The sequence below is a fragment of the Paramisgurnus dabryanus genome, chromosome 14 (assembly GCF_030506205.2).
Source record: "Paramisgurnus dabryanus chromosome 14, PD_genome_1.1, whole genome shotgun sequence".
Taxonomy (NCBI): domain Eukaryota; kingdom Metazoa; phylum Chordata; class Actinopteri; order Cypriniformes; family Cobitidae; genus Paramisgurnus; species Paramisgurnus dabryanus.
The window spans coordinates 33988899-34007032 of record NC_133350.1 but is presented as its reverse complement, the minus strand read 5'-3'; the positions used below and the strand labels follow the sequence as shown (position 1 = coordinate 34007032).

Genomic DNA, 18134 nt, shown 5'->3' with positions numbered 1-18134 from the left:
TTTCTGCCCTTGTTTCAACCTAAAAACCTCACTTATATCTTGAAAAAAAGTCTGTCATTCACTTGAAAACAGAAATGAGTTCAATCATGTTTCAAACACCTGTTGAACCAGAAACCAAATTTATTTTCGTCCAAACAAACCAGCCCACTGCAAATGTCCTCTGTGTCTGCAAAGTAAAGGTGACATCCTCTGCGCTAGATCAATATGCACCGTCAGCATGTAATGGTTCCCCGGGGCTGCGCGGCGGTGGATCGTACACCGCAGACCTGGAGACGTGACATCTGAGAGGGCTTTTACTGAGCAAAGCCACCGGTGGTCCCCTCACAGATTCACTGACGGCAACATGGAGTTGTGCGTGGCCTCCGGAAGTGACATGTCATCTAAACCCACCTACTGTATTAAAGGGCACTGCTGTGAATGCCTGTGAACTCACATTCAGTCTCATAATAATGCATAATCTGCATTCACCCTATAACACGGTGCGTCTTCTTGGATCTTGCATGCTTTGTATACCAAATGTAGAACCAATATGTGCATGATTTTGAAAAAAAAACCCAGTTAGAACATTCAGTGGTGGATATTCAGTTTTTTTTCCAGCAAACTACTACTGTTTAATGTAAAATAATATCAATGCTAAAAATGATTTATAATGAATATTATGTGTGTGTCATGCATATGGATCGGCCAAACTATTTCATGTGTGAAAGACATTACATAATTACATAAGTTGAGAATATTTCTTTTTGAAAGCACTTTTAAAATAAGACATTCCAAGCATTATGTAGACATTTATCTTATATTTGTGTGACAAGTATTCACTAAGTTAAAGTTCATTGTGCGACTTGAGAGAGAGCAGAACGCACATCCTGCTTGTTCTCTTCATTTTGTGAAAAGCACAGCATTTGAGTGGACACGCAAAAAAAACTAGAAACTTTTCATTTTTGAATGATGTATAACTCATATCTGTATGTCCAAAATCAATGGTGTCTTTTTTTTTGCACCACGAAAAATTTAGGTGTTATCGCCAGTGATATCCTAGACCCCTGGGGGTTAACATTAAAAGAATATTCCACTTTCATACAAAAATCTGATAATTTACTCACCCTCATGTCATCCAAGATGTTTATGTCTTACTTTGTAAAAAAAAAATCCAGAATTTTTCTCCATATTGTGGACATTATTGGACCTCAACAGTTCACAGTTTCAATGCAGCTTCAAAGGGCTCTAAACAATCCTAACCGAGACATACCGAGTCTTATCTAGTGGAACAATCGTAATTTCCCCCAGAAAAAAGTACATTTAAACCACAACTTCTCGTCTTGCTTTAGCCATGTGACACGCCAGCGTAACCTTATGTGTTACGTAAATCATGTCGAAAGGTCGCGCATGATGTATGGAGTGTGGAGAAAGAGGAGCGTTCAGACATTGTTGTATGGGGAATGATACTAATTAAGGTCTTTGTGTCAGTTTATTGTTTAACTATTTCCCCGCCATTGACAAGCTATCTTATCAATTAAGAAAAAACATTTCCCTGCCAATGATGCTTTCCTGATGAGTTTTTACAGTAATCTGTAATTCCGCTATTATCCACTTGCCCAATTTATAAAAAACTGATGCAAAAACTAATTCTTCAACATTGTAAACTCTGTGAATGTTTTAATAATTGTTCTGAATCTGATCTCTAACAAAACTACTTTACAAAAATGCTATTATTTCAGCTTTTTGCTCAAAGTTTGGTATTTTTGAAGAAACCTAGCCATATTTTAGAATTTATAATCAGAGTTTTTTTATTAAATGTTTTGTTTATTGTTTGTTTGAAAGCATAGGTCTGTTTTTTCATTTTATATATTTGTTTATATACTTATAGAAGAAAATTTTCCTGAAAGCCATTTTGTGACACTTTTGTGAAAATCACAAAAAATGCTGGCAGGTCACATGCAAGATGAGAATTGTGGTTTAAAAGAACCACTCTTTAAAGCTGCATTGAAACTGTAAACTGTTGAGGTCCAATAAAGTCCACTATATGGAGAAAAATCCTGAAATGTTGTCCTCAAAATTTGTATTTCTTCTCGACAGAACAAAGAAAGACATAAACATCTTAGATGACATGATGGTTAGTAAATGATCTGGATTTTTTATGAAAGTGGAGTAATCCTTTAATGTAAAACTATTTTACATTTTAATATATAGTCGCTGCCCGATGAAACTCACGTATGTCCAAAATGGTTACTTTTCAGGAAGTGAAAAAAAACCCACAGAATTTCAAAAGCAGTTGAATGTAGCGTTGTCATACTTGGTACGGCATCTTTACATGTAACCATATTCTTGCCAGTGTAATGATATAATCCACATTTGACCAAAATTGAGTTTAAATGGAAATACATGCATATTTTACAGTAACGGTGGTCGATACGCGTTCTTCCGATCATTAATTGAATGGCCAAGTCGCGTTTCATATTGACAGATTATACGTTCAGTTTATTAAATAGCCTTTGTCTTAGTTTATTAAATACGCTTAGTTTATTTAATATTAATTATAAATTTATTAAATGTCTCTTGCAAACTATGAAGGGACAATGAATCAATACACTGACATGGTAATGCTAGACAGATACTTTGTTTGCACAGTTCTACCATAATTTTGTCACTCCTAGACGTATGTCTGGCGTCAGGGGTGAAACGTTTACCTCGATGAAGGAAAGTCATTGTCTCACCAGGCTATGTTTATTCGGCTATCCAGTGCTAAGCTTCGATGAAACTTCACGAGACCGGCGAGATGCTTCCACTGGGCGGGAGATACGCGGCGTGATTGACAGCTTTGACTCCAAATAGATATACGTGAAAATCAGATGACATGATTTCACAACTTTTCATTGGCCATTTAGATATGTGAAGCATACTGTAAACGGAAATGAACCTGGACATTCAATCCGTCGAAAAATCTCAAAATCGGCAAAATGTACATTTCATCGGACAGCGACAATATACTGTACCCGTACTTAAATGTACCCAATATGTATGCTTTAAATATTTATCTCACTAATTTTACCAAAATGTACTTTTGCAGTCAGAGCTTACATCTAGGTTTTCTACACTGCAGTACATCTGTGTCCAAACTTTAATAAATAAATCAGTTATGCATACTGAGTTTCCCCATACTCTAAACTCTGGTGTTATCTGGTATCAGCACATTCAGAGATACTGGAGTTGTGCAGGAATGCCCACCTTTACATGCCGTGGGGCTTTTTTTGTGACAGCACTTTCACTGGCACTGAAGGACAGGATGCATTAAAGTCTTGACGCAACAAAGGGTGAGCCACGGTTGGAGTTCAGTCATGTGAGAGACACAGCATTTTCCTCAAAGGCATGACAACCCTGAAGCGATCCACGCAGTTGTTCTTTAAAAGACCCTCTCTCACTGTGGACACATAGGAGTCTTTGTAGGAAAAAATAAGATATCTGTTACAATAACACATCCCAAACAAGTCTGTAAACAGCACGGATTGTTTGGAAATACGATGGATGGGACAGTTAAAACCACACTGGACCTGACAGTAAATCATGTGAGAGTACACATTTTGCTTATGTAAAGAAGGGACGAACATTTTAAGTAGACCCTAGGGAAAAAATTAAATGTGTATTTACATGAATACAGGTTACAGGAGATACGGTTGTTATGGATGTGTTGGGGAGCATTGTGTGCTCTGCTGGTTAGCAGTCAGTGCCAGCTTGATCCCTCATTCCCATCTCTACTCATCACGAGTGCCATCATTAATGTCTTTTCTCATTTCACACGGTGTAGGGCACGTCCTTACTGCATCACCCTTTCTGGAGATCAGGAGGGAATGATGATGCTCTGGCTGTCTTTGGTAGTTAATACTGTGCAGCTACAGTAGGGGGCAGAGTCCAAAACCTCAGACAAAATGTGATAATCAAAGATTAAGTCCTGATGATAATGTACAACATATGTGACCCGTGCTGGCAGAATGTGCAAATGTAAGAAAATTAGTTATTTATAATATATTATCTATTAAAGAAAACTTTAAATCGATGTATGATTGTTGGAATCTGACAAAAAATGACAGAGCTAAAACTGTTTGAGTCAGCATAAATAAAGCAAAATCACGCATCCATACCTTAAAATCACTAATAGATAAAACTAATAGATTTAGCACACACAAAGTCAAAAACAATACTATAGGATAAATATATGTTCAACTTTCTCCTGCAAAACTGCAAAAACCAACTGGGGTCTATCTCTCGCGTCCAGCTAGTAAAGCCTGGTTTGCACATGTAACTTTTATTATATTACTATTCATGTCCTTTGGTCCCTTAATTTAATCAGGATATTCATCCATTGGCTCTTGTGACCGTTTCTTTAACCTCATTGGTTCAGATTTTGCCTCATTATCACAAAGCCATATGTAAAAGTTCATTATGTAGACAATCATCATCACAAGACAATCATTATCACAGACCCTATGTAAAGATCATTATGTAAACAATGGTCCATTCTTCACAGGCTTAGACTACACAGCTAATAAATGCACAGGAAAACTCAAATACATAATGGTAAATTATTACATATAAATGGTCTTCACATAGATTATACTTGATTCCTTTATATTTTGATTCATTAAATCTTCAATGGACTCATCTTTGTATTAGATTAAGCATTTAGGACAGTACACCTCTCAGAGAAAAGATCATTTTAGATGTTTGATGACTATTTAAAGCATTGGGATTGCTAGATGAGGCCTTGATATGCTTATTTTTATTTTAAAAACGGTAAAGTGTCTTTGTTACACATGATACATGTCATTATTATATAGTAATAACAGTTAATTATGCATAATTACATGCAACTAACCCTAAACCAAACCCTAATCCTAACCCCAACCCTATAGTACATGTTGTTAATGATTATTACTTAGTACTTAAATGTATAATTACACAGTAACACTGATACCGTAAAATAAAGTGTGACCAAAAAATCTCAAATTCGACTTTATTTTGGCTGAAGTTTAAAATGACACAGTGTGCGTTCCACTCATTTTGCAAGCACAGGTCACATATTATAAACATGCATTACAGAAAAATGAATAAATATTTTTACCAAAATGTCACTTCCACCACATCTAAATAATTCTCTTGTGTGATTGTAATAACATTCTGTGGGAGAAATGACAATAATTACATATAAAAAAAATATCTTGCTAACCAATTATGCTTTATTAGCTGTATTATTATTTAGAAAAGGTCTAGGTCTGGAACACTGGTTAAACATACAGTGGACATTAAAAATTTATCAAAAATGATTGATGAGTACAGGAGGAAAAAGAAACTAATGTGTTAAGCAAGAGGAAAAAATCAAACCTTGGGAACATTAAGTGTATCTCAGGAGGAGCCCATGAATTGTTTATGTTCTTTAGTTATATGGAAAACAGATTGAGTTGTCAGGTATATGCTGTAGCCTAGTGGCATTAGAGTTTGGTTAATACCCTCAATATCACCAAAGCAAAAATCTATTTCAGTGTAACTCCAATCAACAGAGCAAACAATAATGATGTCAACCATACAAGCTGATTTAACATTTAAAGATCATTTTAACAGTAAATTACTTTAGAACAATTAAAAGTGTCTCATGAAATAATAACAAGTCTGCATTAATAATGAAAATGCCTGCACTTCCTCAGATTGCTCGGGCATGTCAACTATTATATTACTCATTTGAGGACGGCTTAGGAAAGAGGAGTTTCTGAAAGAGATACTGGTCAAAGTGAACCACAATGCTCTTATAGATGACACCAAGCATGCATATGATCACTGTAAGAAATACACAGTGATTCAAGAGCTGTCTTAGAGAGTCTTCTGCTCATATAAACTACTGTCATGTCACCTGTCAGAACATAGACTATATGCTCAATGTTTTTTGCACACTGAAACTGTTATTGCATGCATCTGATAATGTCTGTCAGTGTTACAAGAGCATAAAATACAAAAGTTCATAAAAAAGCTGTAACCTCACAAAAGTAGTGGTAATAGTAATACTATTGGCCTGCATACAATTAATAGATTTTGAATACATTTATTAAATATGGCTCATTAATCAAATAAACTGCAGTTAATTGCATATAGGCAGTATTAGTATTCAGTCCTTCCTGAAAAACACAGTTTTTTTGTGATTGTTGCGTGCAAAAATCCTTTATATTGCGACACGTTTTCTTAAAAAATGGATATTTATGCAATTCTATGCGATGAAATTGCAGGAACCTGCCAAAATTGCGAGAACTTAAAACTGTGTGAACTGTTTGCAGCTTTTGTTTGATGTTCACGTCACGTAATAATTATGTCACTTCCTAACCTTCCCATGACAACAAGAGACATGGCTGCACTTGTGCGAAGTAAATGCAACATTTTTTTACTTTCTGCTAAGATATATATGACTTTTTGCTACGAAAATAAGGGGGTTATGTGATTATGAAATTATGCAAGCCCGCATATTTTGCGATAAGAAATCTGCAATTTATGCAGCGAAAGTACAACGTATTTAAAAAATGCGGCCCGCCGCATAAATTACGAACTTTGGCTGATTATGCATTGAATCATGCGATTGCATAATCACGTTATTCTGGAGGGACTGAGTATTTGCCAGTCAAGACATTTTATTATTGTGTCAGATACATAAGGCATTATGGACATAAAAAAAGATTTTTATTTTGCATTTAGTTGTCAAATATTATTTAGTAATTAGTTAATTAGTATAATTTAAAATAATATATTACATAGAACATTCTTTGGCAGTAAATATGTAAATCAGCCAAAGATTATGATTCAAAAAACTTTTATTTTTAGGTTAGATGACATTATTAACTCGTTCCCTGCCTGCTTGTTTTAAAAAGTTTCCTGCCAGCATTTTTTGTGATATTTACAAAAGTTTCACAAAATGTCTTCCAGGAAAATTTTCCTCTAAAAATATATAAACATACAAATATAACAGATAAAAGAACAAACTCCTTGCTTTCAAAAAATATTAAACTAAACAAAGAAACAAACAAAACCGGAAACATTTTTTTCATCCTATCTATATTTTTTCTCTGCTTTTAAACTCTTAAATATGGGTATTTTTCTTCTAAAAGACAATTTTTTTAATCTGTTTATTGACTTTTACAAAAATATACAGGAGAATCATGAACAATTTTTTTTACACCAACCCAACCCCCCAAAAAAGCAAAAAAGGGAAAATAGAAAAAAAAGGAAAACATACAAATATATTAAAGTATATTTAAATAAACTGAATAAAAAAAGGCAAAAAACAATAGTAATAAATTAAATAAATGAATACAACACTCAATACATATTGAAAAGCAATAAGTGTCAAGATAAATGTCCTATACACTGTATATTAGAGCAAAAACAAAAAAAATAGCAAAAAGCTTAAATACTTGCATTTTTGGGAATGAATCATACAAGGAACCATAGAAACTCATCAGGAACACGTTTTTTTCATGAAAATGTTTTCTCTTAATACTCCACTGCTACACCGAAAATAACCAAACTCCATCCATTGTTTCCATAAGGCTGCTTGTGCTTTTTTGACTCTTTGCCTTTTATGTTTAGCATGAAGAATCCAACTCTCAAACAGGGTTAATAAGTCTGAATGCATGAAATAGCTTTACCCCCCCCCCCAAGTATAATTTGCAATAGTACCACGTATTCTGTATGATTTTCTATGATTTCTTTCTTCTCTTGTCTCTGTGGCCTATACTTATTTGTTCTGTATGTACTGCACCAATGGTTTGCACCAATGCATCATTTAAATTGAAGTGAGGTCAATAGACCGCTGTATTAGAGATTGCTTGCTAATGGGATTCTCACAACACAGCCATAGATGTTTGAAAGAAACTCTCTTGAAATGAATCTGTAATCACAAATAAACAAAACAAAACAGCCCTGATCGGAAACCCAAATGAACAGTGCAGCATGTTGTTTACATGCATATGCCAAAGTCAACATCTGCAGCTGACTCTTCTCACATTGCTTTAAAATGTCTGGCATAAGTTTTGAAAACTTCTCAAGGTCTAAAGTTTTAGGATGTAACTTGTTCTGCTTATTGTTTATCGTAAGCTCCAAATTGTTTTAAGCACATCATTTGTCCTTGTCAGTTTTATTTCTTTTCGTTCATCCATCAAAACTAAATGGGTCTCATAGTGCAGGTGCTGTATACTTTACTGAAACATTGTTGGAACGCCTTTTGTCATTTCCAGTCATTCATAGCAGCGTGGGAATATTATTCACCAGATTCCATGAATTAGGTCCATTTTGGTGCTCCATTTCTTATGCATTAAAGGCACAAATTATGTGTTTTTTATATCTTGCATACAGTTAGCCTACCACAACTTTAAAATACTGATTTTGGCCTGACTTTGTCTCCTCTGATGTCTTAATTTCCAAATTAAAGCATGAATAAATATGTTAAAATGCTCGCTTAAGTAAATAAATATTATACTTTACATTATTCAAATGAAGGAAACCATAATATTTACACTCTACAAAATGCTGGGTTATTTTAAACAGAGGTCAAAATGTACAAACCTAGCCACTGGGTTAAACGAACCCAGAAATTGTTTATATTTGACCCAACAATGGGTTAAAACATCCCAGAATAGGTTACATTATCTGACTGGCTGGGTTCGTCCCTATTTGACCCACTGCTGGGTTTAAAATAACCTAGCATTTTTTTTATTGTAGGCCACCTACACTTTAAAAATGAAAAGAACGCATCATATCAAACATTAGTTTTGACCTCCCAGTGGTTAACACTGGCCATCCTTTGAGCATTTGTTGAAAAAAGTTCATTCTTGTTTTGTACCATACTGTATTTATGGAAAGCACCATTACATATTCATACACTCATACAAAAATTTTCGGTTGTCTGTTGGAATTAGGCACAATTCTTTATTTCTTTGTGACAGCACCAGAGAAAACAATTCTCTAGAGGGATAGTTAACCTATTGTGTTCTGTCACTGCATTCAGATAAAAACAGCTGTAAATGTATTATTACTTACATTACCTGTAAGCGCAACCCTATGGTAGATTTTATTATACCTCCCAGAGGAGCTGAGTTCACCTTCATGGGCACAGCTGGTGAAGCTGGTGTTGGGCACAGGATTGGCTCAATATCGTCTCAGTAGCCGTTTGTTACTGAGAACATTCATGGTTTACATGGTTTGTAGGACAACATCTTTTGTCCATTCAACCAATCAGATTTTAGCATTTGGGGTTTGGTTGCTCAGTGTTTCCCACAGGATTTTATGAGATGATGGAGCTGGATGACGCCATACACTATAGAATATATTTATGATGTAATCATACTTGCATTTACTCTATGAACTGTTACATGCTGTACTGTAATATAACACAACTGATTGATGAATAAAGAAAAAAGTACTTTAATGTAACCAGCAGCAACTTTCCATTTCAGATGCATATTTACAGACAAACTATGTAGGTAACGTTTTGTAGGTCCATACTAAAAAAAACACAAACTTACCACTCAAGGGGGTCGCACACTGGGCGATGTATCTAAACATCAAACACGTTATTTTCTATGTATGTACACACACTGGGGCATCTGTTTGTTGTGACTGTGGATGCTGCTCAAATCCATGGCATGCCACAGAATGCCACTCACATTAACATTAAAATGTGCTGCTAACGCATATTTTGCATCTTGAAGTAGACTCTGTCTAACTAAGCTTGCACTATTTAATGTGCATGTCTCAGACTGTTCTCCAAAATATAACAACCTCATACTGTAGGTCGTTTGTGCAAGCACCTTATTACGACGTAAAGTGCCGTATTAAGGCATTAGTGTCCTCTAGCGGCAGTAGCTTATTAAAGGAGACATATCATGCTAAATCCACTTTCTTAGCTCTTGAATGCATTTTGTTGTATATTTGTAGTGTTTAGAAGTACATAAAAGTTAAAATTAGTCTCTTCAGGTGCTTTGTTGATATCTTTATATTCTGTTTTGGTCATATTTTCCAACCTGTTCTGATTTTTCTATTATCTATTACGTTTTTTGAACAATTACGTCACAGTATTTGCAGCGGAACTGCTAAATAAGGACATCGACTTCCAGCCCAACACTTCGAGCAATCCGCCATTTTCAATTTCTCGATGCGATATTGTAGTCCAAGCTCAAGGATGCAGAAGTTACGAGAGAGTAAATCAAAATGTTCGGTTGTTGAACCTGTGCCTGGTTGAGTTTTTTTTTCACGGAAATGTCATTTTTTAGTGTGCGAAGCACTTCAAGGATAACTATTTCACCAACCTCCACCAGTATAAAGTAGGATTTGCCGATATACTTCGTCTGATTGAGGGGTCAATTACTTCTATCTTTGGAGACGACGAGCAGAGCACTTTGGTAAACTGTAAATAACTTTAAAAACAGTAAAGTACACGGTTGTCATGGTTTAGCAGTGCTGTTTCTCAATCCGAAGGCTGCAGCCTGTGGATGTCGCGCATGTGGTCATCAACCCAGGATTAAGTTATAGCATATTACAACAACTTACAATTAACTAAGAATAATAGTCAACTTTATAATTGTTAATATTCTGAAATAAGACAGCCGGCATTAACACACCATTGCGATACCTCCATATGAAGACGTTGTTCTGCAGGTTCGTCGTCTTCATTTTCATCTCGCTCCATTTCCGACTCTGGCGTGAACATGTAAGGCTGGATGGACAAGTCTTCCGTTGTTGACATTTTGTGAATAACGAGTGAATAAAACGTTTCTGTGCCGCTAGATAATCGTATCTCTGCTATAAAACTACAAAAATGGCCCAACGGGGTGGAGTTTAACCGAGTGTCAGGGTATGACCTGGAGAGGGGGCAGGGTATGACGTGCATTTAAAAAGACAGTACCAAAACGAGTTGCTCTCAGATGCACATCAGAAAAGGGGTAGAAAGGGGGCCTGTGGGGCTATAATAATGAGGAATTCAGACCCAAGCATTGCAGTTTCGCTTTATATAGACCACAAATAGATGATTTATATGTAAAAAGGACAGATTTTAAAAGCATGATATGTCTGCTTTAATACAACCTGTTGTTATGTTTTAAGGTTTTTCCTTATACATCATATTAGACACATTTAATTTTATGAATTTGTAAATGTAGAAACAGTTTCATAAACATTTATGGTTTTAAAGATATTTTGGAGCATCTAACCCCACCCTCACCCTTACCCTAAACCCAACCACTTCTCAACCATATAAAACACAACACGCAAGTAAAAGTACAGTCAGGTATTTATTGCATAAAATATTATTAAAGTATTACAAACAGTTCGCGTTGCAAACCTTGCGAAATGAAGCCATACGATTACTTTATATGAAGAACGCACAGTCAGATCTCATTCAAACATAAAGCAGTATGACGTAGTCGATCTCAAGAGCCAATAGCGCTTCACATTCTTAGCTAACGTTATGATGCAATTTGTCACGACACACAAGAGCCAATGCCTTTTCACAATCATAGATGACGTGTAATCCCTTCTTCTGGCGGCAGTTTTTGAATCAGTCTACACCGGATCTGATATTTACAGCGGATTGTCATCACTTTTGCACCTTTTCTTCAAATAAATCGATTGCTTGACCTCTGTACACTTGGAATATTTTAAGTTCATTTTTCAAAAGTTGTGACTTTTTTGTATGCTGTGTTTATATCATATAATAAATAAATGGGTATGTTATTTGCCCTAAATGCCTGAATAGTGTAATGTGTAATAAAATACAATTAATCCTGTCGGTTTAAATTGAAAATCTTATCTGTCATCATAGCAAAATGATACCCCAAAATATCATTTTATATCCTAATATATTAACTTTCACCTGCTGCTGGTAGAGGCGCTAATTTAGTAAATGCATCTACAGTATTGGTCGTGTTTGGTGAAATGGTCAAATGACCAAAGCAATCGTATGGGTTGGAGGATATGTTGGCATGTCCGGTGTGCGATACCTGCGAGTTGTCCTACACGTGACGCAGTGCTTCTCGCGCAGTGCGCGACCCCATTCAGAAACATCCATTAAAGGGGACATTTCACAAGGCTTTTTTAAGATGTTAAATAAATCTTTGGTGTCCCTAGAGTGCGTATGTGAAGTTTTAGCTCAAAATATCCCACAGATAATTTAATATAGCATGTTAAAATTGCCAATTGCCTTTGTAGGGTGTGTCCTTTTAAATGCAAATGAGCTGATCTCTGCAGTAAATGTCATGGTTGGATAGTGCAGATTAAGGGGCGGTATTATCCCCTTCTGACATCACAAGGTGTTCGCAAATTTCAATGACCTATTTTTCACATGCTTATAGAGAATGGTTTACCAAAACTTAGTTACTGGTTTGATCTTTTTCACATGTTCTAGGTTGATAGAAGCACTGGGGACCCAATTATATCACTTAAACATGGAGAAAGTCAGATATGATATGATATGATATGATTTTTATGATATGTCCCCTTTAACCATCTCCAAACAATTAATTATACCTGAAAATCTGTATCTTCGTCTGATACAGACTCAAACATAAGATCTGTTTACTAATGTGAGCTACTGGCATGAGCTGCAGAGCAATCAGAGCAGAGCTCAACATTATTATTCTTGATCCTTTCAAATAAAGTAATAATAGGCTGTTTCATTATGGGTGCAAATGCTAAGGTTGTAAATGGACATGTAAAACGAATAATTTTTGCACTTAATAAAACCACAAACCTTCTATGTAGATATCAGAGAACAATTTAACAGATTGTTTCAATGCATTCTTTGGCACCTTTAAAGCAAGTATGGCAAATGACTGTAAACAACGATGCAAGAATGACACAAAGTTAGTGCTGTTATAAGTATACATCAATTTCCCCTTCATTTTGAGACTACGGTGGTACAAAATGGACTGTGGCGGGTAGTAATGAATGGGAAACATTCTTATCTCCATAGCGTCAAAGCTTTTTCCTTTCTTTTAGATTATGTGCAGTCCAGAGCCTCCGGTAAAGCGTAGATTAATGAGTTAAGCGTTGTGTTAAGAGTGCAAAGTTGTAGTTTCATTCCCCATTCAACACACATACTGATCAAATGTGTACCTTGAATGTAGGTTGCTTTGGATATGTAAATTTTTTCAATCTATAATTTTCTCTTATTTGTAGTAAAGGTTAATGATAAATATGTCGATCCAGGAACATGTCCTACCTAGCAAAATGATGTTCAGTGGCAAAGACGAATGAGTTCTGACAGATTACATTTGTCAGCATAGCAAGACTTCAGTAGTAAACGCTTGACGGGAAAAACGGTGCCCGGGTACAAAAAGTGCTGTGTCATGACAGACGCATGGCAGCTCGCCTGAAAGCATAAAGCTGAAGTCTGTAAATACAAGTAGTGTTTTGACAAACAGCGATTGCATGTCAAATCTATTTCTGTAATGAAGTTCTCAGAGAAATGTGTGCTACTGTAGAAACTCTATTGAGTTTTTTAGCCCAAACTACTTCGTACTTTGGTTAAATTTAGTCAATAAGCTTGTTTAAAGATGAATATTCATACCATGTTTAGGCCATATATTTTAATGATCGCATAGTTCTTATGAAAATACTGTACCATGCATCACATTATTTAAACTTATTTTAAATTTGCACTTCATTTCTGAGATGCTGACATTAAACTCCAACAAGAAATGTTTATTGGAATGAGACAGTTATTTAGCATTAGCTACTCTTTAAATACTCGCCTATGCACCGCAAATGCAATAGCATGCAATAATATAATGCTTTCCCATCGCCTAACTCCCCTCAAGCTAACCTTGTTGCAGCGTGTGATGCATTGCCCTGGATTTCTTGATACCGTTGAGTTCTTTCATTCTCACCACAGCAGCCTCATTTACGAATGTAATGTATAGTATTTTAAGGCTCTGTATTCAGTCAGAGAGCGATCAAAGCACAGCACGCCACATCCATGCATGTGACAGCGGTTTCCACATGACGAGGAGCATCACAGAAATAGATGGATGCCCCCCTCCCACCCCTGTGCACGAAGTAGACGCAGATGCGTCGACGGCACAATGCCGCGTGCTGTGCTTTCCTAGCGCCTCTCTCACTTCTGTGTCGCTCGCGACTCTGCGATACACTCATGCATCTCTCTCTCTCTTTCTCTCCCCCTCCCTCCCTCCCTTCCTCTCCCTCTGTGTCTCTCTCTCTGCCTCTGAAGGAGTAATGGAGAGGTTCACCATGTAGACAGCAGCCGACTGGAAGCAGGTAGAATGGGAAACCACGTACGGAGTGCCTCCGGTCTGCAGCCGTGGTGAGCGCAGACGTCCCCAGGACCTCAGTCGGGATCTCTCGGATGGCTGTCGCATCCTCGCTGGCGTAACACAGTGGAGCCTCTTTTCAATTACAGACAGCCGACTGGATCTGTTTTTCTTCATCCATCCTCTTTTACCTTCTGTTCTCTCCTGCATTGCTCAAATTTTATTAGATACTTCTCTTGTGGCGTTTTTTTTTCAATCAGCTTTAAAGAAAAGCTACAGAGCAATACTCAGCCACCATGGGGGACATGACGAATAGCGATTTTTACACCAAGAACCAAAGAAACGACAGCAACCATGCGGTGGGATTCGGCTGCTCGCTCATGGAGCTCCGCTCCCTTATGGAGCTCAGAGGAACGGAGGCAGTGGTCCGAATTCAGGAGGACAGTGGAGGCATTGAAGGACTGTGCCAGAGGCTGAAAACCTCGCCGACAGAGGGTGAGTGTGGGCTTTCTCTTCTACTGTTACAATAACTACACACGTTCACCCTATTACCACACTTACACGCTCAAACACTGATAATAATCCCATTTCCTATGCGGTAGATTTGAAGATTCCTCAGACAGGTTTTTTTCACCCTTAAACCTGCTGGTGACGCTGGTTGGTGGAGTTATTAACCAGAATGTGTTTCTCAGGCAACAGCAGAGGGGTCAAACTAATTTTGTTACTTGTAATATTATAGTGTTGCTGGGTAGAAAAGCCAATACATGCTATAGGATTTTTTAAATGACAAATCACTCTCCTCTAACAAACAGTACGTGGTGCATCGCAGACCTTTCCCTTGCATGGCAATTCAGTCGCATCACCTTGAGATTGAAATAGCACTCAAATATAAAAGAAAGATGCTTGACTACTATACAATAGCATCTTTCATGAAGGAAAAAACAGGAGGACAATTCACATAAACTGGCCTACCGTATGCAGTAGAGTCCCAGATTGATCCATCAGCTCAGAGTACAGCATTATCTCTGCTGAATATGTGTTTGGTGTGAGTGTTAGGAACATGTTTTGGAGCAGGCTGTTGCCTTGTTGGAGTGAATTGTGTTGACACCCCAAGTGTGACGTGATAATGAAGACAAATGGTCACATGTATTCTTGATAATAAGCTGTGCAGTTATTCATTCTCTCTATCAGGACGGTCATCAATAGCCAGCGATGACCATTCAACATTATCATTAGACATTATCTGGGTTTTATTTAGCTCTTTATCGTCTTGTTGTCTTGTTTTCAGTACAAATATAAAAAAAATCTTAAATCAAGATTTTTCTTGATTAACTAAATGACCTAAGAAAATAAGCCGTTTTTAGACAAAAAAATATACAATTTAAGTGAATTGGTGCTTGATACAAGCAAAAAAATAGAAATAAGAATAAACACTGAATTCAAGAAAAATTCTTACCCCATTTTGTTTGAGCACAAGTTCGCTTCAATTGTATATTTTTTCTTTGAAAACTAGACTTATTTTCTTAGGTCATTTTGCTCATCAAGAAAATACATCTTAATTTAAGAATTTTTGATATTTCTCCTAAAACAAGACAGAAATACTAAGTAAGAAAGTCATTTTTTGCAGTATATGTCTGGGTGGAACACAATGTACAGTCTGAATGTTAGACTATAGGAATTCCTTACAATAAATAAGAGGAAGATGAGAAATTGTTGAGCCCTTTCTGTTTTTCACCTTGATCTGATTTCTTGACCTTCAACAACCAAAAAACCTCCCAAGAGAACTTAGCTAACATTAACTACACAACCGAGTCAAACAGTTCAATAACAACTAGTTGAGTATTACAAAAAATAAGAAACCACCAGCATCATAGTAATGTGCTGCTATATAAACCAGGTCATGTTAAGTTAATCTGTTCTGCTAGTTTAGGCCCCAAACACGATGACCTTCCAACAACCCAGCAAGCAATAGCTGTCATTTCACTTGCCTCTTTCACACAATTACCATGAATTTACCAGAATGACTACCAGTAAATACAAAAATGTGCTGTTCAACACGCAGTGACGCTTTGTCTTTTTACCAGTAAGATTTTGTTCACACTTCAGTATCCAGTGTTGGGGAAGCTACTTTGAAACTGTAGTTAACTAAGCTACAAACTACTTATCAGTAAAAGTTGTTAAACTACAGCCAAGCTACGCATCTGAAAAAGTGGTTAGCTACACTACAAGTTACTAAAAAAAGTAGCTAGCTACTTTTAAACTACTTAGATTTTTTTACAATTACTTAATATTAAAAGTAACTGAATATAATTTTAATGAAAACATTTTTAAGAAGATTTGGGGTTTAAAACAATGTAATGTAGTACAATTATCATTTCAGTATTCTATATTTATCTCAAACTGAGTCTTTAAAAATTAAAATGTTAAGTCATAAAAAGAAAATTATGAATTAGAAACACTTTTATTTCAGCTCTTTATAATAATAATTATGAATCATTATTAATAATTATAATAAACAAACTAGGTAATTAAATAATGTGATTTGATAAATGCACTAAGTATATAATATAAGTTAAATGCAAATTTCCTTTTCTGTTTGATTGACAGATGCTAAAGCATTGCCGCAAACACAATGTTAGTGTTCTCATAGGTTTGTTACAAAACAGTGCCAGGACAGATTCGATTCTGGAATAATGGGAAACACGGATTCATCACTGTACTTGAAATAGACATTACATATGGAAGCAATAAAGCGGGGGGATTCATTTAAAATGGCTCTTACTTACTTGTATGTGCATGAAGTTTTCAACGTAGTAAGACAAATGGTTTGCTGTTCGTTTTTTAAGAGACATGAACTTGGACAAATATGTAAATTGGCAATTAATATCTACATTTTCAGATCTGCCCTCATGTCGTGGCCCATCACGGATATTACAATAGACGCGTGACGGAACAATAGATGGCGGTAATGAACAATTTGAGTTTGTCATTTAAGAAGAGAAGACGACGCTGCTGCACTCAGTCAGTGCGCTGCACAGCATTGCGGAGGAGGCACAACGCAATGTAGCGTGATCACGCTACACCGCTACATGCTGGAAAAAGTATTCAACTACTGTTAAAGCTACACTGTTTTAAAAGTAATTGAACTACCGTAAAGCTACAGAAAAATGTAGTTAAGTTAGTAGCATCGCTACTTGTAGTTAACTTCTCCCCAACACTGTCAGTATCAAAATACCGGTAAACTCGGTTACCTCTAAACTGTATTGTATTTGCAATTAATGGCGGGTTATGACTTCATATCTATGATCCGTATTTTGTTGTTTTTACTTTGGCAAACGCTAACAGTTGTGTAGTTGCTCGTGACCAAACAACATTGCATTAGGTGACTACAAACAACATTGCATTAGGTGACTAGAAACAAAACTGAATGTTTACACATTAGGCTTCACAGAGAGTGAATGCAATTGTGCTGCATTGCACCGGGTGAATGATAGGGCCCTGTATGTGTGAAAGGGACTTTTATCAAAAATATCAACTTCATGATGTACTCTCCCTCAAGCAATCTGAGATACATATGTCCACATATGTCAGATGAACACATTTGGAGTTATTTTTATAAAGGTTCTTGGTTTTCCAAGCTTACAATGGGAGAAAACAGGGATCAGTGAAAAACTTCTGACTTTAAAGCCCAAAAAGTGAAGCTATCCTTCACGGCTTCAAAAGGTCTTTTGCGGGTAGTCGATGTGATACTGTAAGAAAGTATACATATTTAAAATTTTATAAACTATAATAACTAACTCCCGTGAGTCCAAGATGACATAGTTACCGGAAGCTAGTTAT

General features: G+C 36.3%; 1 protein-coding gene across 15 annotated transcripts in view; it reads left to right on the top strand.

The window, feature by feature from the left end:
• Positions 1–18134, top strand: part of atp2b2 (ATPase plasma membrane Ca2+ transporting 2) — a 236509-nt gene that overhangs the window by 135915 nt on the left and 82460 nt on the right. For all 15 annotated transcript variants that reach the window (XM_065265906.1, XM_065265905.1, XM_065265912.2 and 12 more), the window contains exon 2: positions 14255–14789. In XM_065265906.1, the coding sequence (XP_065121978.1) occupies positions 14591–14789 (199 nt within the window). In that variant the 5' untranslated portion in view covers positions 14255–14590. The remainder of the gene's footprint in view (positions 1–14254; positions 14790–18134) is intronic.